The sequence below is a fragment of the Dasypus novemcinctus genome, chromosome 9 (genome assembly GCF_030445035.2).
Source record: "Dasypus novemcinctus isolate mDasNov1 chromosome 9, mDasNov1.1.hap2, whole genome shotgun sequence".
Taxonomy (NCBI): Eukaryota; Metazoa; Chordata; class Mammalia; order Cingulata; family Dasypodidae; genus Dasypus; species Dasypus novemcinctus.
In genome coordinates, this window is record NC_080681.1 from 101599261 (window position 1) to 101625496 (window position 26236).

Below are 26236 nucleotides of genomic sequence, written 5' to 3' on the forward strand. Positions count from 1 at the left end.
TGACCCCTGGCCATCTCCAGCAACCCAAAACCAGTGAGGAGGGGCTCGAAGACCCCAGGGGAGGGAAGAGGCAGTAAAAAATAGCTCAGGCCTCTGGCCAATCAGAGCTGGCCTTACTCAGCCCCCCTCTTCCAGGTGCCTGGCCCCAAGGGGTTTCCCGGCTTCCCCAGCAGGCCCCGCCCAAGCAGGTCCCTCTCGGGCACTCCATCCCTGCTGGTTTCTGTGGGAGTGGCTCCTGCAGCCAAGGGGCTGGAACAGCTTTATCCAGGTCACCAGGAACCAGTCATTTCTTCCCTGGCTTCCAGCTGAGAGGGCTCGGGGAAGGCTGTCCCACTAGCTTCTCCACATGGCTCTCAAGGAGAGACTCCGGTGAGTGGGAACACTGACAATGGGTAGGGGGAGAGAGGGTGGGGACAGCCAGCACAGATGGAGTCTGGTGGCCAAAACAGTCCAATCCAGCCTGCTGAGCGCTGGCTGAGTCACAGGTTCTGGCGACTCTGAGAGACGGCACTGGCCCAAGGGGTAGAGAGATGGTCCTCAGGGGGTAGGGGTGGGGGGAGATCGAGTCCCAGGCGATCCTGTAGTCAGTGAAGAACTAGAGAGCAAAGGCCCAGGGTGCATTCCCACTTTAGCTGAGAGCTCTCCCTCTTCCCCCTGGGAGTGACTGTCCAGGATTGGCAACTCACTCCCACTTTAGCACTAATGACTGATCTTCAACCCCTTCTTGAAAGCAAGGAGGCAGGGAAGCAGCTTGAGAGACCAGCTTCTGCAGGCGGAGGTGGGGTGGAGAGTATTAAAAATATATATATCTGGCCAAGGAATGTGGAAGAGGGGTCTCCATGAACCAGGGACTCCCAGGCTGGGGCAGGGGAAGGGGCCAGAGAGGCTGGTGGGTTTCTGGGCCTTGGCACCCTCCCAGCCCTCCACAGGGGAGGCTGAGCTCCCCTGGGCTGCTGGGAGCCAGCTCTGCCTGGCTGAGCGGGCAGTTGCCCAGTGCCTCAGATAAGCATCGACTTGCCCTATCCTGGTTGGGAGGGGACTAGCTAAAAGGGTCAGGGCAGCAGCAGAATGTGGGCAGAAAAAGCCTGGGCTTCTGCGCCTGCCTCTCCCTACCCCTGCAGCACAGACAAGCCTCCCACAATGCACAATGCCCTTCGGGGGCAGCCCTACCATCCGCCAGTACCTGGTCTGTGTGTGACCAGGCTTCCTGGAGCCGGAGAGGCCCAGCTGCAGCCGGCCCTCCAGAGCTCAGCAAGGAGCTGAAGGCAGTGGAGGGGGGGACGGGGCTCCCAGGGTTTTGCTCTGAAACCACCTCCTCCCTCCAGTCTTCCCATTTCTCGAATGAAGACCTCAGCGTCCTCCTTGGTTCCCATTCCCTCACTGCCCTCATCCAGCCACCAGCCAATCCTGGGGGCGCTCCCTCAGAAACATAGCCCCGGCCACCCACTCTCACCTCAATAACTTTCGTAGACCCCCTAGTCCACCTCCTTGCTTGAACTCCTGCCCCTTTTACGGTTCATTCTCCAGTATGATCTTTTGAAAACATAAAGTAGAACAGGGTTCATCCCTCTGCCAGACACGCCAGTGACTTCTCGCTGCTCTTAGAATAAGGTTCACACCCTGGACCTTGCCTGCCCAGCTCCACGTCTCTGGCCCCTGCTGACCTCTCCCACCCGTCCCGTTAGCTGTCGCACTTGTCCCCTGTACACGTGGCCTTCTTGCTTTCTTTTGCATGGCTTGTCCTTCCTGTCATTCGGACTCAGCTAGCAATCCTCATCTCCCTGGGTGTCCCACAGATGCCTGAAATGCAGCACTTGGAGGAGGGACACGGCAGGCAGGGAAAGTGAGGTGCCTGGGAGGAGCCATGTCCGGGGGAATAGTACTGACAGTGCACAGATGAGAAACAATGAGACATGAACAGGGCAGTGGGGTAGGAAGGAAGGAAGCTTCTGGCTTGAGGAACGAGTCAAGAGCAATAGAACCTGGTGACTGAGCATCTGTAGGAGGAGGGAGAAGGGGTCTTTGGGGAACTGGGAGCAGTCACTGACCAGTGCAGGAAGAAGAGTTTCAGGGCAATGCAAAGCAGTTTGGGAAGCGCTGCATTTCAGGCCTCTGTGGGGCACCCAGGTAGACAAGGATTGTTAATTGAGTCCAAATGGCAAGAAGAACATGCCATTTCTTGGTCTTCATTCAAGAAAAGGGGAAAATGGAGAGAGGAATGGGTTTCAGAGGAAAACCAAGAGCTCCTTTTCCACCACGTAAGTTTTAGATGTTTGTGGGACGTCCTCATGATGGTCGGGGCACCAGTGCCTCCAGGCACCCTCTGTCACTGTACCCCATGTTGCACTCATCGTTCCCACCAGAGGCTCTGGGTAGTGACGCTGCCCCCACTTGCAGAAGGAGAGGAGGAAAGAGGGGAACTCACTGAAAGGAGGCTGATGAGCCTGCAAAAGCAGACATCATTTGGTTCCTCTGCATAGCAAAGATACATGTGCTTGTTGTAGCAAAGGCAATCACTAGAGAAGAGCATCAGTGAAGTCCCCTCTCTCCTTCCAATCTCAGCTCTCCATTAACTGCCTGGTGTGTCGTCCCCTAAGCCCAGGCAGTGGCCACCGCCCCAGGGAGCTACTGAGCACTTGAATGTGGCTTATCCCAACTGAGATGTGCTGTTGGTCTAAAATACATAATGGATTCCAAAGACTTGGTGTAAAAACAAGAATGTGAAATGTCTCAATAATTTTTATGTTGATTGCATATTGAAATGGTATTTTGGATATATTGGTTAAATTAAAATATTATTGGGAGCCAATGTACCTCAGTGGCTGAGCACCGGTTTCCCACATACACGATCCTCGGTTCAATCCCCAGCCCCAGTACCTCAAAAAAAAAAATTATTAAAATTAATTTCACCTGTTTCTTTTCACTGTTTTAAATGTGGCTACTAGAAAATTTAAAATTATAAGCATGGCTTACATTTTTTATTTCTACTGGACAACGCTCTTCTAGATCTTTCCCTACACATTTATAAAAGAACATAGATACACATGTCTGTAAATGCTTGGCCTGATACACAGGTTAGGGTTCTCCCTGTCGCCTTGCTGCCCTGCCCCCAGAAGTGAGATCAGCCTCTACATATGGTTCCTTTTCCACTTAATACATTATTAGGCTCTCTTTTCTAGAGAGTGCATATAAATCCACCTCATTCTTTTTAATGACCATGTTGATTTCCATTGTATGGATACGTATAACTCATTCATCCAATTCCCTATTGATAAATGCTAAGGTAGTTTATATCCATTTGCCTTTTCAAAAAATGCTCCAAGAACATCTGTATATTTCCATAACGCACAGTGTATTCTGGATTCCCAGAGGTGGGAAAGTTGGATAAGAGAGTGTGAGCACTTTTAGGTTGACAGTAGACAACTGTTAACAGTTGAGAGGCCAGATTTTGAAGGCCTCATGGGCAGTGTTAAGGAATGTAGACTTTATCCTACAGTCACTAGGAAGCCATATAACAACTTGGCTTTCTCTAAATTGCTCTTTGATTTTTTCCTTCATTAAAAAAGCAGTATGTTCACATTACAGATAAACGAAGGGTGAGGAGAAAGGAAAAAAAAAAGACTAATTTCATTGCCCAAGCACAACCATTTAGGTTTTTCCTTTTAGCCTTATTTACTGGTGCATGTTTTTATTTTTGCTAAGTTGTAATCACAATGCACATTTAACACTCCTGCATAAGCGTTTTCCGTGCTATTGCAGAGTCTTCATAACAAATGTATTTAGCCATTCCCTGCAGCCAGACATCAGGGCCTTTTTCAGTAATTTCTGAGCAGCTCAGATAATGCCTCTCCCTGTGATTCCAAAATCGACTGGATGTTTTCTAGTCAGTTTTCAACCTAGCTCAAGTCTCCCCTGTGTAAAAGGAAAAAACAAAAAACAAAAAAAACACTGCAATTATTCCCAACCCCTCAAGGGCACCCCCTCCAATTACCATTCTGTCTCCTCCTCACAGCCAAACTTTTGGAGTCACCTATACCTCCCGCCTCCACTTCTGCACCTCCCTTTACCCCCCTACCCACTGAGAGCCTGATGTCCACCCTCAGGCTCCTTCCCATTCCCACAGATTCCCCCCCCGCCCGGTGCCTGGCCCTGGCCTCTTCACCCTCTGTGTTCTCTCCCCCGGGCAGCCCATCACTCATGACATCCTATCTCTCCTGAGCCTGCTCGCCCTCCGCACCCCAGCCCTCTGGCCCAACCCAGACAGCCCATCCCCTAGCCCTGGCCTCTAACCAGTGACCAGGTCCTGACACTCCACCTCCCCATCCCCACTGCCCACAGCCTGGGTCATGCCCCCACCAGCGTCCACAGGCTGGCACCTGGCTTGAGTCATCTTCCTGTTCCCAACCACACCCTCAACTGCCAGAGCCAGGCTCAACAATCCAGAGGGAGTAGCTTCTTCAAATAAAAATCTGGCGTGATTCCCTAGAGGAAAGACCCTTTCTGGCTCCTCATGGGCTTCAAGGTGAAAGTCCAAAGTCAGCCTGGAATTGGGGCCCTTTGTGATCTGGCCTTGGCTTACAGCTGCAGCCTCAATTCACACCACTCCCCATCTGTACCACACACTCCACCCACACAGAGCGACCTACAGTCCCATTACATTCCAAGTTTTCTCTCACCAACTAAATTTTGCATGTTTCCTTTTCCTGGCCCTTCCTTCCCACTCAACCGCCTTCTCTGCCTAAGTGCAAACTCTTCATGTCCTAGCTTAGAGATCACCTCCAGGAAGCCTTCCCAACTTCCTCTCTGTCTGCCAATCTCAAGTGCCACCCTCCAATCTGCCCTTGAAGCATCTTGTATTTGTACTAATCACAGCCTTCACCATGCTTTCTTTCATTCACCTGTTTTCTGTTTTCTGTCTTCTGGCCCAGCTTCCTCCCTTCTCCATATCACACATCTTCCTGAAGATGAGACTTGTCTCATGCACCTGTAAATCCCTAACCTACCTCAGTGCTTGACACTGCATTTGTGTCCAATAACTCTATGCTGAATGCACAAACGACTAGAAACTGGTGAACATCGTGGTGCATAAACTTTTTCCGTAATGAAGATTATCTCCTCTGAACAAATTTCCACAAGCTGGGGCTATTGGATCAAAAAGGGTGAATACTGAAAGTTTTCAATTCCCACAGCTATGTAGCTTTTCTGAAAGGCTACAATTGACACTCCCACCAGCAAGCATGAGAGTGCCTCTTTCACTGTATTCTTGCACCTTGGCTATTCATTTTCATTTACATTTTTTAAAATGCTCATTTAAAAGGCAAAACATACCATCTTACTCTAATTTGCATGCCTCTGATTATGAATGAAGATGAACAGTTTTCCATGTGTTTGCCTACTAAATACATTTCTTCTCTGCGGACTGAGATGTTCGAGTGTCAGGGAAATGGCCAAGGAAGGCTGGCGTTTATGTGGGGACTCTGGGGTCTGTGGGGAGTGCTGGTTACAATGGTCCTGGTAAAAGATGAGCAGGTAGGATCACTGGGGGGCTGCAGGGAGGAAGAGGAGGGGCAAGAAGGGCTGAGACCGAGGAGGCCAAGGCTACACAATCCAGGGACTGACTATAGAGGGTGGGCCAGGGAGAGGGAGGGGGCGGGGTGCACCCAGTTTCTGGCTTGGAGGGACCATGAGGTGAGGCACTCACACGGACACATACTCACCCCCCCGCCACGAGCCCTGGGTCAGAGCTGTTCCCCGGAACAGGAAGTGGGCAGGGGGTCGGACCCAGGCGGGCTTCTGGAAGGAGACCGGAGAGAGCCTGATTTGGGAAGGATTTGCGGGGCAGGAAGTGGAGTTGAGGGGAGCTGCCGAGGGGATGAGAGGCATCTGTTCAGCAAGAAGGTAGTGGCCCTAATTAACCAGCTAAACCATAGTTAACACGTGCTGAGCTGTGGCTGTGTGGGGCCTTGTCCTAAGTGCTAGCATCTAGTAACTCAAGGTCCCTGGAGCTCCGAGGTAGGCATTCTTATTCTCCCTATTTTATAGGTGAGGAGACTGAAGCACAAAGAGGTCCAGAACCCCACCAGGGTCAGAGAGCCACCAAGTGGCAGGTCTTGTATTGTTCAGACTCAGGCGATCTGGTCCCAGTGTGGATGCTCTTCCCCATTGCAGTCCCTGTCGCTCCTGCGGGGGGTCGGGACGTCCCCAAGAGGAGCTTATCAACATTCCCAGCATTTTGGACCCTTCCTGGAGAGCAACCCACCACGGGCCTGCCTCCTCTGAGCCAGGAAGGGGTCACTAAACTGCGGGAGGAAGGCCCTCGGTGACGGGAGCCACCACAGGCGTGCACCCTCTGACCACAGCCAGCCCTCCCTGCAGCCCAGCAACTCATCTCTGTGTTGGAGGCAGCGCTCAACTCCCAGTCACCAAGGCACAAACTCCCCTGCATCCTCTCACATTCTCTCCTGGCCAGTCAGTCCCACCCCCCACCCAGGCTAAGCACTCCAACCCCTAAGGTTATTATCCCCTAAATCTGCCCAAGGTCATGCCCTGTAGCACTGCTGGGAAAAGTAAAGGATTGAAATCTAAATGCTCATCAGAAGGTACTTGATTAGGCAAACTGCCCTATCTCCCATCAATGGTATTATAGGTAGCCAGAAAAAGGGGTGAGGAAGCTTTCTAAACACTGAGATGGGATAACCTTGATATAATGTTCAGTGAGAAATACAAGATGCATGGCTACTGTGTTATCATTTGTGGGGAGGGAAGAGAAAGAGGAGGAAAATGAAGAAGATCAAAATGGCAGGAATAGAGCAGGCCCACACTCCCACTGTGATCCCTGGTCCTGGTATTGGAGGGAGCAGAGCAACTCTCATGCACATACCAGAAGCATGTGTGTCTAGCCCAATCTGTCTGGTGGTGGCCTGAGGGATTAGCTCAGGGATTAGTTCCAGGATGAACTTGCCCTGCATGTAGAAGGTAGTATAGCTGGTGCTGATTTCCAGGTTCTTGGTTACATCATAAGGAACAATTCAGAAATGCACCACAGTTAAAAGAAAGTTAGAAAAATAATTTATTATAGAGCAAGTACACCCATCAAGATATGTGGTGGGCATGCTCTAGAGATGCACCCCCTTTCCAGGGGCTTCCGGTTTTACTGGCTATCACTGGGGTTTGGGTTTACGCTAATTGAAGTATTTAGGGCAAAGTGGGGAAAATTCATTGAGTGGTTTGATTTTTAGGGGTTGGTGTCCAGTGGTAATTGGCTCCTGGCTGTTGCTCTTGATCCCTGCTGGAATTTGCTGCACATGGGACTTATGAAAATAGGTGGGTAGTGTGGGAATATCCTGCTTTTCTCCTTTTTCTGCTGGGTGGATACTGTAAGCTGTATTCCCATGACTTGTTTGTGTGCATCAGTGGGCACAGGCTGCCAGGACTACTTCCACAGCAGATGGGTGAATAGTATAGACTGTATTCCCACAACTCATTTATACCTTCCCAGCAGGATGCTGCTTTAGTTTTTTCTACTGGGTGGTGTTTTTGTGGAAATTTATTAGATTTTCTGCCTTTCCTCCTTAGGTCTCTATTTTATCCTGTCTCAGTAGCTCACAGAGATCTCCTACAGAAGGTTGTGGGTATGCCCCAAAAAAGAGACATGTGGAAGAAAGATTAGGGAGTTCTCTATGCTTTAACCTAGAGCTATTCTTCAAACTTATTGTATGGATAACCCCTGAAGGAGAGCACTCACACAGGCCAATCTTCAAAGACCAGTCAAGGAGTTTTCTTTTGTTCCTTTCTATTGTTGTTGTTACCTCTTAGCATTCAAGGAAAGTTCTGTCATGACACTAGCTGGAAACTAGCTTAAGGAACAGATACCTCAGAGTCTAAATGCTAGCTATAACACACTAAAATATCAAAATGTTCAGGTTTCAACAAAAACTTATAGAACATACAAAGAAACAGGAAGTAATAGCCCAGGCAAAGGAGAGTGAAGCAATGAAACCATCAATGAGGAGGACTAGACCTGGGATACTGCAGACAAAGACTTTTAAAAAATGGTCCTAAATATGATCAAAGAGCTAAAGGTAAATATGGATGAAGAACTGAAGGAAATCAGGAAAACAATACATGAACAGAAACAGAGTATCAGTAGAGAGATGGACATTATGTAAAGAAACCAAACAGAGCTGAAGACCACAGTAACAAAAATTAAAAATGCCCCAGAGTTCAACAGCAGATTGGAGCTGACAGAAGAAAGAACCAGTGAACTTGAAGATAAGACAACAGAAATCATCCAGTCTGAGCAGAAAGAGGAAAGAAAGAAGAAAAGTGAACAGAGCTTTTGTGTGTGGGGGGGTGGGGAAGACACACCATCAAGTATGCCAATATATGCATTATGGGAGGCCAGAAGAAGAGAGAAAGAGACAGAGAGAATATTCAAAGAAATAATGGCTGAAAACTTCCCAGATTTAACAAAAGACATGAATATACACATCAAAATGTTCAACATATGTTGGAAATTGAGGCATGGTGGTCTCACAAAGGGAAACGTGCTGTTTCCATGGCTACGCTTTTTACATAGGAATGCAGCAATTAAGCCTTTCGAGTCAGCAGGACTGAGCTGTCTGGGGCAGGGAGAAATACGAGTAAACACACTTTGTAGTTTGAAAGGAATACTAAATCTTTGTACTTAGAGATAAGTTCTTTAATTTATGAGTCTTGTTAATGGGTAGTTATACTGCTTGTTATCTCAATAGTTTGAGTATATATAATGCCACATGTAGAAAATAAAGTTGTCTGAGGAGTGACTACTTGCAGACCCCCTGATCCCAGCTCTCTCTTTCTTTCTTTGTTTCACTCTCTCTCCTTTTCTCTTTCTTTCATTCCCGATACCCTTTGGGTCCAAATCTCCAACAAACACACTCCAAACAGGACAAACCCCAACAGACCCACACCACACCATGTTACAATTAAACTGTCAAATGCCAAAGATAAAGGGAGAATTCTGAAAGAGAAGCAGCAAGTCATATGCAAGACAGCCTCAAAAGAGTGTGCAAGTTTCTCACCATGGAGGTAAGAAGGTAGTAGGAAGTATATTTAAAGGGCTGAAAACAAAAAATTTGCCAACCAAAAATTCTGTATCCAGCAAAACTGTCTTTCAAAGATGAGGGAGAGGGAGTAGATGTGGCTCAAACAGTTGTGCACCTGCCTCCCATATGGGAGTTCCCAGGTTCAGTTCCCAGTGCCTCCTAAATAAAACACACAACAAGCAGAAAAAGAGCAAAAACAATAAGCAGTCAATGAGCAAAAACACAAGCAAAAAAAAAAAAAAGAGCAAGCAATAAGCATAAACAACTAGCAAAATAACCAGCAAAAACAATGAGGAAACATACAAGGGAGTCATCTTGGGGGGGGGGAAGGGGGGTGGTAGATAAATAAATAAAACTTAAAAAAAAATAAGGGTGAGATTAAGACATTCCCAAATCAATAAAAGCTGAGGGACTTCACCAGCACTGGACCAGCCCTACAAGAAATGCTAAAGAGAGTTCTGTAGGTTGAAAGGACAGGACACTAGACAACTGACTGAGGCCATGTGAAGAAATAAAGATCCCAGTAAAGACAGTGACGTGCATAAATATAAATACAGTAGTACTGTTTGTAACTTCACTTTTTACTTCCTATAGGATCTAAAAGCCAAAAGCATAAAATGTATCATAAGTCAGTGGTTTGGGACTCATAACGTAGAAATATGAAACTTGTAACAAGAATTACATAAAGGTGGGGAACAGAGGGGTATAGGAACATAGTTTATATATGACATTGAAATTGTTGGTATTAAAACAAATGAGACTATTACAGATTTGGGATGTTAAATTTAAGGCCCATGATAACCACTAAGAAAATATCAGAGAATATGGAAATTCATAGTGACAGAAGGTAGAGTACAGGTTACCAGGGGTGGGAGGCAGGGGTAATGAACAGTTAATGTAAAATGAGTGTCAGGTTTCTGTTTGGGGTGAAGGAAAAGTTCTAGTAATGGACAGTGGTAAGGGTACTGCAACATTGGGAATGTGGTTAATCCCACTGAATGGTATCTTAGGAGAGGTTGGGATAGGAAGGTTTATGTTGTGTATGTGTTGTTCAAAGAAAGAGAGAGAAAGGAAGGGAGGCAGGGAGGCTAAAGAGTTAATGACAAATGCAATCCATAATACTGGGTGGGATCTAATAACGGAGGAAAAAAAGCTCAAAAGAACACTATTGGATTTAAAAGAAAATGAAGAAATAAATAAAATGTAAACCAAAATGGAAAAATAAATAAATAAAAGTAATAGGACTTGTAAAAAAAGAACACTATTTGGACATAAAAACTGGAATACAGAATGCAAGCTTTATATCAACATTAAATTTCTTGAACTTGATAACTGCACTTAAGGTGAATACATACGTGAGTACTGTGTTCCTAGGAAATATATGTGCTAGTATTACATGTTTAAGGAGTATGATGTGTACAACCTGTTCTCAAGTGTTCAGAAAATGATGGATGGATGGATGAATGGGTGAGTGGAAGGAAGGAAGGAAGGAAAGACAGGCAAAGGTGGCAAAATGTTAAAATTGGTGGATCTGGGGGAGGGAGGGGTATGTTGGAGTTCTCTATATGGGGCTTGTATTATTTTTGCAACGGCACTGCGAGTTTGAAATTGTTTCAAAATAAAAAGTTAATAAAAAGAAAAAGGAAGAAAGGGTGAATGTGTGCGCCTGGTTGCTACCGTATATGATTTGCCTGTGTATGCATAGACTCTCTGTGGAAAGAAACACAACAAACTGGCAACACTGGCTGCCTCCATGCAGAGGAACTGGATGGCTGGAAATAGGAAAGCCTTTTCATTGTTTACACCCTTTTGTACCTCTGAATGTCTGTACTTTATGAATAGAATATATTCTTTTTTAAAAAATGAAACTTTTAAATTACCTAAGTAATTTTTCATACACATATAAATGAGTTACTAATGCCTTCCCCTACTTGCCCAGGATCTCGAAGAGAATCTTCTGGCAGCTGATTCTACTTACCCTTGGCCTCTCAGGCTTACTCCTGTATGGGCTCCCTGCAGTCAGGTACAACCCCTTCTCCCGGCACTAAAAGTGGGGCCACCACGGGGCAGGGTTAGGACCCTAGAGATCTACTTTCCATGAACCCACTTGAGAGATGGAGGGTGGTGGCCATCTTGGCCTAGGCGAATGTCCTCGTGGGCTCTCCCTCCTTGTAAAGGGCACCCCTGAGGCAGGCTGAGTGCCCCTCACTGCTGCCCCCACCCCACAGGCATCTGGAAATCCTCATCCCTATGGGCGTCTGCCCTTGGGCCACAATGTCCCTGCTGAGAGACAACTTCACGGGGCCCCTGCATCTCTGGTAAGAGCTTCCATCCTCCCACTCTGAGAACATCCTCCCACTCTCCCCTACAGAGCTCTGCCCAGCATCCCTGCCCTCCCCTCAGCCCCCACCTGGCAAAACCCTGGCTGCGGTCCCATCAGGGCACACATCTCCCAGACCTGTAACTGCCTGCATGGTTCTAGGTTAGGGCTGCTCGGGGGCAGGGACTGGGTCTGAGTCAACTGTGGGTCCCCAAGGACCAGCACCCAGATGATGACTGTGAACATGCACCAAGTGGGGGGATGAACGGACCTGTCTCCCCATCCCTTCCCTTTCAGGGCCCGGCCTGAAGTCCTGACCTGCACCTCCTGGGGGGCCCCCATTATTTGGGATGGCACCTTTGACCCAGATGTGGCGCAGCAAGAGACCAGACGGCAGAACCTCACCATTGGGCTAACTGTCTTTGCTGTGGGCAGGTAAGGCCTGGGGCTGGGGGGTGGAGATTCTGTCCGGGCAGGGGCAGGAGGGGCATGCACGTGATGTAGAGGGTAGGGGGTGGCAGGCAATCTTGTCCCAGACTCCCAGGGTGAAGACAGGATCATCTTCCCCTGCCCTCTCCCAGGGCACCAACACCAGTGAGCCCACCCAGCACAGGCAGCCAGGGGCTCAGAACTAAGACCTAGAAGGAATATGCCTAGCGACTGCGACTGCTCCAGATGGAGACTTGGGTGGGTTTGTGATGAGGAACCAGTTGAATCTTTCAGGTGGGTGGTGAGGAGAGGGGAAAAGGAATGGGGTGAATAGAGGGGAGGCCCCCTGGAGGCCCGTGGCTCAGGTGCAGGCAAACAGCACACAGAGAACTGGGGTTTTGCCAAGCAAGGATAATGAAGGGAGAGGCTGCAGAGCTGAGGATTTCTGCAAGGAAGTGACTACGCTGATGCACCGGGGAATCCAAGCTGGGTATAAAGGGAAGTGAAGTGAGGAGGGGGTGACAGATGCTGAGAAAGTGGTAGGCTCAGCAGATCAGAGGACTCCATGAGGTAGGGCTATTGTGGGGGTGGTGAGGGGGGTGGCAAGGGATAACAGAGTAAGTGCCCTGGAAGAATGGGGATGTTACAGATTGGGATGGGTGAAAGTCCCTTTGGGAGGTAGAACAGACACTGATAATGACCAAGCTGGTGGAGTGACCTTGGGCTCAGGTGGCTGAGGAGGGTGGAGGACAGATTCACTGAAGGAGAGAGGTCAAAAAAAGGAGCTGAGAGGTCAAGGCAATGGATGGGCCTCCAAGTGTGGAGAAGTCACCAGGAATGGTAGCTGGAGAAGAAATGATGAAGGCAATCATCTCCCCAGTATGGGTGGGAGGGGGTGTCCAGGCAGCAAAGGGGACTCCCGACTGGAAGTGGCAACCAGATTCTACAACCCTAAGGTACAGGGAGGTAGAGTTCAGGGCAGTCAAAGGAAGAGTTTCTGATAATGGAACAGGCTGCTTTAGGAAGGTAGTGAGAGCTTCCATCCAGGAACAGATATCCAAAAGGCTGGGGAAGGAATTCTGTCATCAGATACCCCCAAACAACTGTTCAGGCTCCTCAATCTCTAACCCCTGCACTCTAGAAAGCAGAGCAAGCCAGAAGGACCCCTGGGAGACAAGGGGGCAAACAGGACCAAGGACTGATGCAGGGACCAGGTGGGCAGAATTGCTGGATCCTGTCAGGCCTTGGCTCTCCCAGGCCCTCAGGGCCCCCATATCTGTGACAGATGCTGAGGAGGGCATTCCAGCACCAGCTAGGGATCAGAGACTCATGGTCCAGAAATTCCAAGGTCCTGAGGTCCAGAAGACCAAGTTCAAAGGTTCTGTGACTCCAATGCCCTGGGATTCTAAGGTTTCCAAATTCTCTCATTTTCCAGAGTTCCATGAGGAATAGGGCAAGCATAGGACTAGGCAGGCTGGATGCCAAGCTGGGTTCAAATCCTGGCTCTACTATTTACCTGTTGGGTATATTTATGCAAGTTACTAAAGCTCTTTGTTTTTCAGTGTCCTCATCTGAAAAGGATTAAATGAGAAAATATACATAGACTTAGAAGAGTGTCTGCCCCATGATAAATGTTCAAAAATATTAGGTATTAGTGCTAGTATTTTTAAACTCTAGAATGGCAGGGTTGTGTCCCAGTATCTAGCATTCTAAGTGTTCTGGTTATTATATATGTAAGGCATTACCCCAAATTAAAACACCACTTTATCATATCTCATGAGACTGTGGGACAAGAATTCAGACAGGGTCCGGCAGGAAGGGCTTCTCTCAGCTCCAAAATGACTCCAACTCCTGAAGACTGGTGAGGCATCCAGCTTTCCACACAGCTTCACTACGCGGTTAGCTTGGGCTTCCTCACAGCACGGCAGCATCGCAGGCCTGGTGTTTTCTTATAAAGGCTCAGAGCCCTAAAGAGACCAAGGCTAAGTTCTCCTAAAGCACTTTCGTGGTATTTTTTTGCCCAAAGCAGTCACAGGGAAGCCCATATTCAAGTAGAGGACACAGATCCCCATCTCCCCTGGGCAGGAGGAGTAGCAAAGACTCCGCCGCCATCTTTAAGGCACCGGCCAAGATGGAGAGCGCCGAGGGCTCCAGAATTCTGGAGCCCAGGGGCTGAGGTTGTAGGGGTGCAAGGACTGGTGTGCAAAGGACTAGGCATCATGAATTGGGGAGCGGCCCTCGAGCTGACTTTGGTTCCCCGCCCCGGGCAGGTACCTGGAGAAGTACCTGAAGCGTTTCCTGGAGACGGCTGAGCAGCACTTCATGGTGGGCCTGCGCGTGGTGTACTACGTGTTCACCGAGCGCCCGGCCGCCGTGCCCCGCGTGGCGCTGGGCCCCAACCGCCGCCTGCGCGTGCAGCGCGTGGCCCGCGAGCGGCGCTGGCAGGACGTGTCCATGGAGCGCATGCGCACACTGCACGAGGCGCTGGGCGGGCGGCTGGGCCGCGAGGCGCACTTCGTCTTCTGCCTAGACGTGGACCAGCACTTCAGCGGCGCCTTCGGGCCCGAGGCGCTGGCCGAGTCGGTCGCGCAGCTGCACGCCTGGCACTACCACTGGCCGCGGCGGCTGCTGCCCTACGAGCGCCACCCGCGCTCGGCCGCTGCGCTGGCGCCGGGAGAGGGCGACTTCTACTACCACGCGGCCGTGTTCGGGGGCAGCGTGGCGGCGCTGCGCGGGCTGACGGCGTCCTGCGCGCGGGGCCAGCAGCAGGACCGCGCGCGCGGCTTGGAGGCGCGCTGGCAGGACGAGAGCCACCTCAACAAGTTCTTCTGGCTGCACAAGCCCGCCAAGGTGCTGTCGCCCGAGTACTGCTGGAGCCCAGTGATCGGCCAGCGGGCCGAGATCCACCATCCGCGCTTGCTCTGGGCCCCCAAGGAGTACACCTTGCTGCGCGACTAGCCACGCGCCCCAAGCCGCCTCCTCCCGGGGACCTACCCAGCTCCAGCCAAGCCCTGCCAGTCGGGGCACCCTTGGCACCGGGAGGGTGTGAAGTGGGAGTAGCAGGAAGGGAAGATCCTGGAGCCCTTCTGGAAGCATCTCCGGGGGGGAGCGGAGAAGTATTGGATAAAGAAAGCCACCCCTCGCCCGTGTGTGCCAAGAGCGTGGCTTGGGGATGAGGGCAGATTCTGGATCTTGGGGAGAAGAGAGCACCTTGCCTCACGTTCAACAGCGCCTGCAAAAGGACCTCAGGCTAACAACCTGCCTACCTTGTGCCTCTGACTTTACTGAATTCATCCGATGCCTCCTGATTTAGCCTCACTTTTTTTTTTTTTTTTTTTTAATAAAGAGACTGAGGCACAAAGGGAATATAACTGTCAAAGGACTCAGGATCTAACTTTGAGTCTCTCCCGAGGTCAGTAATTGGAGAGCCACTACTGGCCCCTCAGGCTGAATGGAGCTGCCTCTGGGCATGAACATAGTGTATACATATTTAACATATTTAAGAAATAGTATAATAAAATAATTCATCCCAATGTTTGTCCTTATGGCCCTTTCTCCTCGAAACGTCAAGTCCACAAAAATGCTATGGTCCTGGCCTCAGGGCTATCTTGGGCCATAGTACCTGGGAGGTAAGTTTCCTGTACCACTGCTGCTGTTCAGACTCTGCATTCTGAAGTGGGAAAAATGCAGGCTCTGAACAGGAGTGTGAAGCCATAGGCTCTCCAGGCAGGGTAGTCAGAGAGCCAAGGAGATAGGGAACCCCTGAGATGCTGTCCGGGAGCTGGGAAAACTGAGACTCTAAGAGGGTGTAAAGGATTCAAGTCTTCTGAATCCTTTCCACAGTGTTCTCCTAAGCCTTGCATTTCTAACAGCCTGCGTTGTTCCCAGATAGGACAGCAAATCCTGACCCAATCCTGAGGATTTTTACAATCTGAAAAGTTGTACAAGCACATTCAATTATTGTTGCATTAAATAAGAGATTGTGGGCTCTTTGGATAGTAATTTGAATCTTCCAGTGCCTCTTACCTAAACTAGAGTGGCAAATACCAGGAAGTCTTTAGGACTCTCAGGTAGAGGTGAGAAAAAGCCAGGTGTGTCTAAAAAGAGATTATGGCTTCATGGAGCCTGCACACCCCCTCCTCTGGTAGGGCAATGTTTGCCCTTCAGTTTACCCTCTAACATTCCCCAAAGAGCACACACTGAACCTGTTACAACAGATTCCTGGGCCACTGAAGACCTGAGCCCTAGCCAGTCAGATCTGGATGCTGTGTGTGACTGTGCATAAGTTCCTTATCTTTGCTGGGCCTCAGTTTTCTCATATGTAAAATGAGGGTTCTAATCGCAGGGGTTGTTGAGGTGCTCCAAAAAACATAACTTGCCTTCTCTCTCTGCCTTCCCCTTTTCAAGTAAGTTCAAGGGGTGCAAAGGATGCATCAGAGAACCGTCATTCCTGTTTCCAAGGGGAATAAATGACACAGCCATGGGTTTCCAGGCCCTGAGCTGGGGGCAGCCTGGTGCTGTTGATGGAGACCTTCCTGAAGAAAGAGGTTCAAGGAAGCTGCCAGATGGAGGAGAGTGGGGCACCCTCTCAGGAATGGCTCACCCAGGGAGCCCAGAGGAACCCAGAGGCCCAAGAAGGGGATGGGACTGTAGGGGGGTTGAGGAATCCAAGAAGGGGCACAAAATTCTTTCTGCAGCCACCTCCATGCGCTGTGGACTCTCCTGGGAACACTGTGTTAGCACCTTTGCTGGGTCCACAGCAACAGTGGTGCTCACATACTCACCAGGTGAAAATGAGACTCCCAGTCCCCTCACTGTCACTGCCCCATGCAAAATCTCCACCCCTCTCTGTTGTGCCTCCTCAGACACTGTCTCAGATTCCTAGACATCAGCTGTTTTAGGGAACTTTGATCATAAGAAACATAGATCTCTACCAGCCAAATAAAAATAACTGTTTATTGGCTTTTTCCTATGTGCCATGCATTTGAAATATACTTCTGTATTTGATATATAATGATTCATTTAATCCTCACATCTGCCCTATACATTTGGTGTATTAGTCACCAGAAGGGGTTCTGATGCAAAATACCAGAAAAATACCAGAACAGGGGCAGTTTTTATAAAGAGCATTTATGTGGGGTAAGAGCTTACAGATATCAGGCCATAAAGCATAAGTTACTTCCCTCATCAAAGTCTATTTTCACATGTTGGAGCAAGATGGCTGCCGACGTCTGCAAGGGTTCAGGCTTCCTGGGTTCTTCCCTTCTTGGGGCTTGCATCTCTTTTCTCTGCGTGCTGACTTCCTAGGGCTCCAGCTTAAGGCTTCAGCATCAAACTCCAACATCAAAAAACCCTCAACTCTGTCCTTTGCCGTGCCTTTTATCTGTGAGTCCCCACCATCCAAGGGGCGGGGGGACTCAATGCCCTAATGATGTGGCCCAATCAAAGCCCCAATCATATTTCAATCATGTCCAGGTACAGATCAGATTACAAACATAATCTAATATCTATTTTTGGAATTCATAACCATATCAAACTGCTACAATTGGTTACTGTTACTCCCCCCATTTTTCAGATGAGGAAAATCAGGCACAGGAAGGTTAAGTAACTTACCCAGTCCCTTCCACTAGCAACTTAAACTCACTGATCCCAGAACAAAGCAAGAAGTTAAACCTGGCCAGAAGATGGAGACTGAAAGTCGGGAATTGAGGTTGCCCCTGGCCAGCTCTGTCTCTGTCCATCTCTGCTTCTCTCTACCTCCTTTGTTCTGCTTGTGCCTAGCCCAATGCAGCCACCTCCCGCCCCCAGTATACAAGGTTTTCTAATTCAGGCACCCACCATCTCCTGACTAGTTTTTAATTTGTGGAATGGAGAATCTGATGAGTCAGCTCCATCAAGGGGTGTGCTGGTAAATGTTTAGCAACTGGCTCTTTGAGGAAAAAGAAAGCCCTGGTTGGTGGCATTTGCCAGTTTCCATGGTGTAAATTCCATGAATTTACTTCAAGTTACCCACAGTCACTAAATGTGGAATTGGTAAGTGTGCACCACTGCTTTCATGAGCCAGCACAGCACAGCACCCCACAGCACCCTATAGCACCCCACAGGCTGTCTATGGGCTGAGTCCTTCTGGGTCAGGTGTCGACCCCTGGCCAATCAGCTGTGGCTGGGATAAGATCATGTGATACAAGTATGACTGCCAGAGCCCATCCCTTCACTGCTCAGAGGACTATGGGAGAACAATTTCAAAGAAAGAAATGAGGCCTATGAGATTACTCAAAACATGCTCGGTCTTGGCTAGCCCACTACCATTCCCCCTTCCGATGGTAGCACACCCTGGTTTCCTCTTGGGGAGATGTACTTCAGGTGGCAGAATTCACCTCTGCTCCAGGCTAAGAGCACGGGCGCTAGGCCCAAGCCAGTCAGCACATCTTCACCTGGTAATGGTGGACGGTACCTAACCCATTCAGAACCACGAAGACCCAATTAGATTTTGCTGGGGCTCCTGGGAGAGCAGCAACAACTTGCCTGCTAGAAACGTGGGGGCTGAGGCTAGAGCTGCTGACCCCACAGGAGCCCAAGGATGATGCTGAGAACAGAGCCAAGCAGAGATCTGGAGAGAGGTCATTTCATCCCAGAAGCTGGCCTGACCACTGTCCTGTGACATGAGCCAGTCAGTTCCCAATTGGATTAGGATTTCCTACCACTTGCAACCAAGTCTGGACACACAACTGAGGGCTCAGCGGAGGACGTGAACTCTCCAAAGGTGAGCTCCACAGTGATTCCTAGCTGAGTCACCTGTCTCCCTACAGGGCCAGCCTTGATCAACTTTTGGAGGAATTCTTACATTTCCCTCCCAGGCAATCAAAACATTGATCCCCAAGAGGAAAATGCAAGTGAGCGGCGCTTCTTGCCCACCCCCACCCCCATCCCCAGAGTAGCTTCTTCAATTCAGAGTACTCATAGTGGATCCCCAAAGATGGGTAGAGGTAACTGGATGTGGCTGCCCCTCTGGGAGTAGGGGCAGTGAACCTCATTGGAGGACCCAGCACATCAAATAAGGTTTCAGAACCAGAAACACCAGGGTCAAATGTTTATCTCAGCCATTTAATAGCAGCAGAGGGGGGTGGGGGTGGGGGTAGAGGGACCTTCTTTGGTTAGCTACCACTTCATACGGGAGTTGGGAGGTAATCAACATAAAGCACTTGGCTCAGCACCTAACACAGGGCAGGCCCACACAGTAAGGGGCCATTTCCTTCCTTTTCCTAGTGGGGGGGAGGGGCAGGGGAGGGGAGAGGAGCAGTGGAAAGGTGTCGCCCAGCCCCACCCTCACACAGAGCACACCACACACCACTGCCACCTGGGTGCAGGTACAGTTTATTCTTCACAACAGAGAAATACAAAGAGCAGAGGGTTTGTAATTCCTTTGTTTCTTGCCCCTTTTAGTGTCTTTCCCCCATGTGTGATTTTTATTTTTCTCCCCACCCCCTTTTTTTTTAAAATATAATGCAAACTTCTTTCCTGAAGTATCTGAGGGTCACCTGCCCTCACCTCCCTGCCACCAAGATGCAGACTGAGAAACCAACAGACTGTTTTCTCTTTTTTAATAAGATAGCTAGTTCTAAATATGGTGGCCTGGAGGTCCCATAGAAAAAAGCAAAAGGGTGTTAACAGTATGTATAACAGCGTATTTACAGGGTAGTAACATGCGGACAAAAAGCTACAATACTGAGTATCAGACGACGCAAGTCAAACAAAGGGTAAGGGTGGGGGCAGAGAACCCCATGGAAAAGAAACCCCAGGAAACATTAAACTGGTAAATCAATGGCGAGTTAAGGCTTAAAAAGTGTATAAAAATAACACAGTTAATATTCAAAACGGAACTCCAGATACAGAATATATAGATGAAGTTTCTGTCTAGTTTTCTTTTTTATTTTTTATTCCCGGGGGGATATAGGGGCTTCTCCGGGCTCTGTACATGGTTCCTATATACATGGACACGCATGGCTTTCAGATTGGGGTGTGTCTGTGGGGGTTGGAGGCAGGGTCTGCACCTGAGACCCTGCTCCCCAAGGATCCCTTCCCTGCCGAGGGGCCTAGGGCCTGGCTGGGAGGGACCCCCTCTGTGGCAGGGAAGACTAATAACCCCTCCCTGGGCACTGCCCCCACCTGGAGGAGATTCTGGAGAGGGGTTCTTGCCCCAGGCCCACTCCCTCCCTGTCCCCCTGCCCACAGTTCTGGGATGGCGGGAGAGGTAGCCGATTGGTTTCCTGGCCAGCACCGAGGTAGACTGGGGTGGTCTTCAGGGCAACAGGGGGCCAGGTCTTACCCAGCCCACCCCACCCCATTTCTCTGGGCCTGCTGCCCAGCCCAGCCCATCGCTGCACCCTTTGGTCCTACAGATCTCCCAGCCCCTCTTGTTGCCACCTCCCAAAGACTGGGTGGCTCTGGTGGCTGCCTCATTCCTCTGCTCAGTGATATGCCCAGGGCACAGCTTGAGGGCTGCAAGCTGGACACCCAAGGGTGAGGGGCTCACTCCAGCTGCTTGCTGCCACTCCCATCAGAGGCGCCCCTTGCAGTTCAGAAACCCAGGCCTGAGCCTTCCCTCAAGACTTGAGGCCGTGGCAAGAGAAGGTCCCATGCTGCCCTCTGGTTCTCTGTGTCCATCTGTCCGATTCTTTTAATTTCTCGGTCTTAGCAGCACCAACTTCTTGGCCAATAAATATCTTTTTTGATTCTTCCAAAACAAACATTAAAAAAAAAAAAAAACAGTGAAGAAAGTGAAGGGTGGGGAACAAAAAGAAAACAGAAAGGTTCAAAGTGCTCTGAGATCGTCTTTGGATGCCACCAAACAGTCCAGAATCTTGCAGTTGGCCTGGCCACCCTGGGAGCCAGACCAGGCAGGGATGCAGCGGCCCGGGCCTTCTGGAAGGTCGGGAAGGTCATGAGAGAGCGCGGCTGTTCCTGAGGGCCGCTGGAGGGAGCCGGGCCCTGGTGCTGCCTGGGTCCGTATTTGCCAGTGGGCCGGGCAGGGCGGCGCATGGGCAGGCTCAGATGAGGGAGATTCGAACCGGGATACCGGGGGACTCCGTCCTCTGCGGTGAGTGATGGCTCACCAGGTGCTCCACCACCGTGTGTTTGGACATGTGCTTCATCAGGTAGGTCTCCTGTAGGGAGGGGTGACAGTCAGAACGCATATCAACTGGCAAGGAATGCGGTGGAGACTGCAACTCCCAGAAGTGGCCACAGGCGGGCTCCTTGGCAGGAGGGCAGCCACAGCCAGGGGGAGGGCAGGGCAGATGGGCATGGGGCCTTGGCTCCAGGGATGTGCAATCACCTCCAGGGGTGCTGGCTCATTTGCCAGAGTCCAAGCCCACAGCATATTGGCTGGAGAGCTGGGGGGCCGCAGGCTAGCCCATTTACCAACTGGTGGCACAGGAGGGTACTGGCTTCAGCCCTGCCTGGTGGGTCGAGCACAGCTCCCCCCACCTGACTGATGCCCGCAGTAAGAGCTGGGCATAGGCCTGGGTTTGACCCGAGTGCTTCCGTTCCTTCACGGTTGCACTTGGACAAGTCACCTCACTCCTCTGAGCCTCAGTTTCCTCCCCTGTAAGTGGGAATGGTGAAGGAACAACTCCAAAGATTGCTATGGTGATGTGGATAAAGCCCTTAGCATCAAGTTAAGGGCTGAGGGGACCACTCCCCTTCCCCAGCCTCCACTTCACTCCAGGTGGTGGTGGGAGTCCTGGCCTCTCCAGCCCCTCACACCTCCTCCTAGGGATGGGCCTCATTTGATCCGTGAGTTTGGAAAGCATAAGCTAGGCACGCTTGGCTTGTCCTTTGAGCTCCCGACACGGTCTGCTAAGACTAACCTGAGGTGGCCGTGACTGGGAGGGAGGTGACCCGGGGCACACCTGGGGCTCACAGGGCCCTCGCACGTGGCCTTTATGGGTGAGAGATGGTCCTCTGGTTCCCCACCTGCCGCTCCTTGCCCTCATCCCTCAATCTGCTCAGAATCCAGCAGAGGAAGCCCCACGTGTGGCAATAAGCTGCTAAACACCAGTGGGAAGCAACCAACAAAACCCAAACCGGGAAACGGCAGGGCCAACGATGGGACTTCTTCCACTAATAAATTGCCAAGAGGAAAAAAAAAAAAAGAGGTTTCCCTACAAGTGAAAAGACATAGTGACCAGGTACAATATAGGAACCTCAACTGAATCTTGATTAAAAAATTAAAGTGTAAAACAAATAAAATGTGGCATTCATGATACAAATGAAAATGTGAACACTGGTATTTAATGATATTAAAGATTTATGGTGAACTATTTTTAGGTATTAAAAAGGTATTGTGGAAAAAAAAGGTATTGTGGATATGTTAAAAAAAAGGAAGTACTTATCTTTAAAGACACCAACTGAAATGTTTACAGACGAAATATGTCTAGGTTTCACTTCAAAAAATAGGGATGTGGATGGGGCAGGACTGGCTGATGGTTTTTGAGGGCCAATGGGTACATGAGAGTTCACTATTCTATCCTGTTTCTTTAACACATTTTAATATTTTAGTAAATATTAAAGTAGTTTAAAAATGAGTCCTTTAAATGTTTAAAAGTTATGGTAATTCATATTTTAAATGACAAAATCTTTGATTTCTTTTTTTTAATTAAAGAAGTTATAGGCTTAAGAAAAATAATGCATAAAATATAGAGTTCCCATACATGTGGTAATTCTCCTTGCTCTTGTGAGGACAGGGCCTCAGCCTCCCAGAGTTGGAGCAGATTCGTGCTGAGAAGCGCAGCCCTCAAGGCTGGCAGACCCCTCCTCTAACAGTGTGGGGGGGTGTGGAGAACTTGTGGCCTGGGGGCAAGGTGGAGACTGCCGAGGTCTCTGGAGATGCCCCACTCCCACCCCCTTCTGGTGCCACCCCAGCAAGTTTCCAGGTTCTCAGCTCTCTTCTGCCCCTTTAACTGCACAGCAGGATAAATGCCACATTCACTCAGCAAGCAGCAGCCTCGGCGGGCACATGACAGAGACCACCACCCCGCGTACAATTCACAGCCCTCTCCAGCCAGAGCGACCTTTCAAAAACAGCCTCTCCCAATGGAGCAGGACAGCGCAGTGGTCGAGTGCGCGCTTCACTTGTGTGAGGTCCTGGGTTCAATCCCCCGTTACCTCCTAAAAACAAAAGCAAACACAAACAAAAAAACAACACCCGTTCTAATAGCTCTCTGCTCATGGCTTTCCATTACACCTAGAAAAATTTTGTAACTCCCTAACAGGGCTCCAAGGCCCTGCCGGCTCTCATTTTCTTTATTTTCTTTCAATTCCTGGAAGACAAGTGCGTTCTACCTCAGGGTGTTTGTGCTGTCCCCCTACAAGGAAGGTTCTGTCCCCACTTTCCCCTCCGTACCTGGCTTGTTATCTCTCAAAGCTTCCTGGAAATCCACAGGTGGCCTTGTCCAGCCTCACCCTCTTCCCCACCTACCTCCCTTCTCCCTGCCACTATCTTTCCTTCATAGCTGTGGATCCCTGCCAAAGGCGGCTTTGCCCGCCCCGCCCCACCCCCCAAGTCCACTTGGCAATGTCTGGAGACATTTTGGCCGGCATAACCAGGGGAAGAGTTTGCTACAGCATCTGGCGGTAGAGGCCAAAGATGCTGCTAAACATCCTACAATGCACGAGCCAGGCAGCCCTGATGACAGAGAAGCGGGCAGCCCTGATGACAGAGGAGCGGGTGGCACAGAATGTCACCATGGGCTGAGGTTGAGAAATGCGGCTTGATAGCCATCACCACAATTTGTCCTTACAAGTTTGTTTGTGTGGCTACTTGTCTGATACCTGTCTGCACAGTAGGCTCCAACCTCCCTAGGGGCAGAGCACGGCCATCGGGTTCATCCTGATTCCAAAGTGCCTGGCAGACATGTTCTGTAAACACCGAGTCAATAAAACAACGGTCACAGCTCAGATCACTCGGCACTGGCTCCGCCAGGAGCAGCCAGTAGGAAGGACTCCTCCTTCCATTTTACAGGTGAGGACTTGGAGGCTCAGTGATCTCTACGCTGGGAACATCCAGAAGCGCACACACAAGTGACTCATCTGGGGTCCCTCTCCTGGTGCCAAAAGGCCTTCATTTGGGTATAATCCCACCCAGGGACAGGGGGCTGGATATGATGACCTTTCAGGCACTGTTCAGGCCTTTTCTGAGAGAGAAGGGGTAGCTGTGGGCCAAGGCATTGTGACACCTGGTGGCCAAAAAGGGCGTTGCAGCTTTCCCGGCGGTATGACGGCCCTTCTCCCTCCCTGGCTTTGGACAGAAAGGTCCCAGGCTTCTCACTCCCACCTTGAGTATTCCAGGGCCTGGGAACCCAAACCCAGACCAAAGACAAGCAAGGCACTAGGAGTTGGGCCAGACCTGGGAAGCACAAGCTCTGGGTTCGAGCCCTGGCTCTCTACTCCCTGTGATTTGGGGAGTCACCTCCCCTCTCTGGCCTCAGTTTCCTTGTCTGGAAAAGGGGGCGAGTCAGTACAGATCTGAGGAGGAGGATGAAGCTGGGAGAGGAAGAGGCTGCCCCAGGTACCCAGGCGCCAGCACTCACCGAGGTGTAGGCCCGCCCGCACATGCTGCAGCAGTAGGCCTTGGCGTGCTTGATGGCGTGGGCCGAGAGGTGGATCTGCAGGGAGGCGGAGTCCGAGTAGGCCCGGTAGCAGTTGGGACACTTGTAGGGCTTGTCCTTGTTGTGCTGGCGCTGGTGAGACTGTGGGGAGCACAGCAAGGGGTCATGAGATGGGCTGGGCTCCCCCTGCCCCACCCCCTTCTTCTGCTCCCTGGGGAGGGCGGGGCCAGCTGTGCACCTGGTGGGCAGGAGGCGGGCAGGCACTCACCTGGAGGTTGGAGAGCTGAGTGAAAGCCTTTTCGCAGCCGGGATGTGGGCACTTGTAGGGCCTGTCGCCTGTATGGATTCTGCAAGGGGCAGCCCAATGAGGCGGAGGTGCCTGACAGACCCCCGTAGGCCAGCCCCAGCCCCCAAGCCCTTGGCTGGCCTGCGTCAGTCCTCTGGCCCCCAAGCCTCCCAGTCTCCACTCCACGCACTCTCCCCAGGGGCTGAGGGCGGATGCTGGGCAAGAGCTGGGGACTACAAAGGTCATGCCCCTTTCCCCTTGCTGAACCCATGCCACCACCAGCACCCACTCAGAAACCCAGGCCAGGCCACTGGCTGGTCCTGGGGGACTCCGCCCTTCTCTTCTGAGAGGCCCACCCTGCAGACCACCCACTGAGAAGAGCCGACTCCGCTGTGTCACGACCTGCCCTGCTCACCCTGCCTCTTCCCTTCTAACTGGTCCTCAGCTTCCATTTCCTGCCCAGACCCCATGTTGGACACATACCCACGATGGCCATGTGGTCACCACCACCGAGAGAGCGCAGGACAGCATGCCCCTGAAGCCCGGCCCCTCTGCATCCCTCCCCCAAGCTCCTCCTGTCCCCCTGTGTGGACACTTAGGGGCTGACAAGAGGGCAGAAAGGGGGTGGCTTTGGAGCCCCCCACTCCCAGGTTCCCCTCCTGGCTCCACCTTTTTTTTCCCTTAAGGCAATATCAGGGATTGAACCCAGGACCTCGAACAGGTGCTCAACCACGGAGCTACAGCGGCTCCCCTGGCTCCACATTTTACTAGCTGCATGCCCTTGGGCAAATCCCTGAGCCTGCGTTTCCTCATCTGCAAAATGGGTGTAAGCACAGTCCCTCCTTACCAGGCTTTGCGACAATTACCTTAGATAAGACACCTAGGGCTTAGTCTAGCGCTCACACTGAAGTCAGCAACCAATAAATGTTCGCCCGGATTATCATTATTCACTCACTCAATGTTTATTACGTTGTGTCCCACTGAGCCAGGCACCATTCAAGGCACTTGGAAGGTAGCAAACAAAACAGGTAAAAACGACTGCCTTGTGGGAATAAAAAGTATGAAACGGAATGTGTAAATAAGTCACATGGAGAAGGTGGTAAGTGCTGTGAGGAAAAAGAGAACCAAGTGAGGCGGACAGGGAGTGGCAGGGAGGGGAGGGGGCAGGCCTCTGGCAGCAAGGACTTGAAGGCTGCGACAGGGTTTTCTGTTAATTCTGCTTTTCCGCCTGTGCTTGGCTGAAGCCCAGGTGAGAATGGCCTGAGATGATGGATGTCAGCGGAGCCCAGGGGCTGGGCACGGTCGGACGGGGGTACCCCCTCCTCACCACTGTCCAGCCTCCTGTCACTCCTTAAGCATCTGTTCCCACAAAGCCTCTGAGAAGCAGGCGGGCAATGAAACGCCAGCTGGGCCTGAACCATGCTCGCCTAAGCTGCTAAAGGGCATGAAGTGGGGGGCGAATCCACATGTGGCCAAACTGCATCCGCTCCCTCCTTCCAAGGCCCCT

The 26236-nt window shown here is 50.6% G+C and overlaps 2 protein-coding genes and 1 long non-coding RNA gene across 5 annotated transcripts in view; 1 reads left to right on the forward strand and 2 right to left on the reverse strand.

The window, feature by feature from the left end:
- Positions 1-187: 187 nt before the first annotated feature.
- Positions 188-15368, forward strand: A3GALT2 (alpha 1,3-galactosyltransferase 2). 3 transcript variants are annotated; one of them, XM_023592566.3, is made up of 6 exons: positions 189-369; positions 7239-7323; positions 11026-11109; positions 11315-11404; positions 11704-11841; positions 14106-15368. In XM_023592566.3, exons 4-6 carry the CDS (start codon positions 11337-11339, stop codon positions 14791-14793), a joined length of 894 nt encoding a protein of 297 aa, XP_023448334.1. In that variant the 5' UTR covers positions 189-369; positions 7239-7323; positions 11026-11109; positions 11315-11336; the 3' UTR covers positions 14794-15368. The 3 variants fall into 3 exon arrangements, with proteins under 3 accessions (XP_023448333.1, XP_023448334.1, XP_004471444.1); XM_004471387.4 differs by lacking the exon at positions 7239-7323 and having other exon boundaries at positions 194-369; XM_023592565.3 differs by lacking the exons at positions 7239-7323; positions 11315-11404 and having other exon boundaries at positions 188-369.
- On the reverse strand, positions 3648-14217 carry LOC131279802 (uncharacterized). Its single transcript, XR_009187258.2, has 3 exons — positions 14122-14217; positions 13581-13802; positions 3648-3912 (listed from the first exon to the last, which is right to left on the reverse strand). It is a non-coding gene; the product is annotated as an uncharacterized lncRNA (long non-coding RNA).
- A 3824-nt stretch (positions 15369-19192) lies between the features above and the next one.
- ZNF362 (zinc finger protein 362) overlaps positions 19193-26236 on the reverse strand; it is a 39249-nt gene continuing 32205 nt past the window's right edge. The window contains exons 7-9 of the mRNA XM_058303950.2: positions 24712-24790; positions 24426-24584; positions 19193-20999 (exon numbers count right to left, since the gene is read on the reverse strand). Coding sequence (XP_058159933.1) covers positions 20883-20999; positions 24426-24584; positions 24712-24790 — 355 coding nt within the window. The 3' untranslated portion in view covers positions 19193-20882. The remainder of the gene's footprint in view (positions 21000-24425; positions 24585-24711; positions 24791-26236) is intronic.

Coding starts and splice junctions, on each gene's coding strand:
- A3GALT2 (XM_004471387.4), top strand. CDS start 347: ATGGCTCTCAAGGAGAGACTCCG. Junction 11,110..11,314: donor TATGGGCTCCCTGCAGTCAG/GTACAACCCCTT, acceptor CCCACCCCACAG/GCATCTGGAAATCCTCATCC. Junction 11,842..14,105: donor ACTGTCTTTGCTGTGGGCAG/GTAAGGCCTGGG, acceptor CGCCCCGGGCAG/GTACCTGGAGAAGTACCTGA.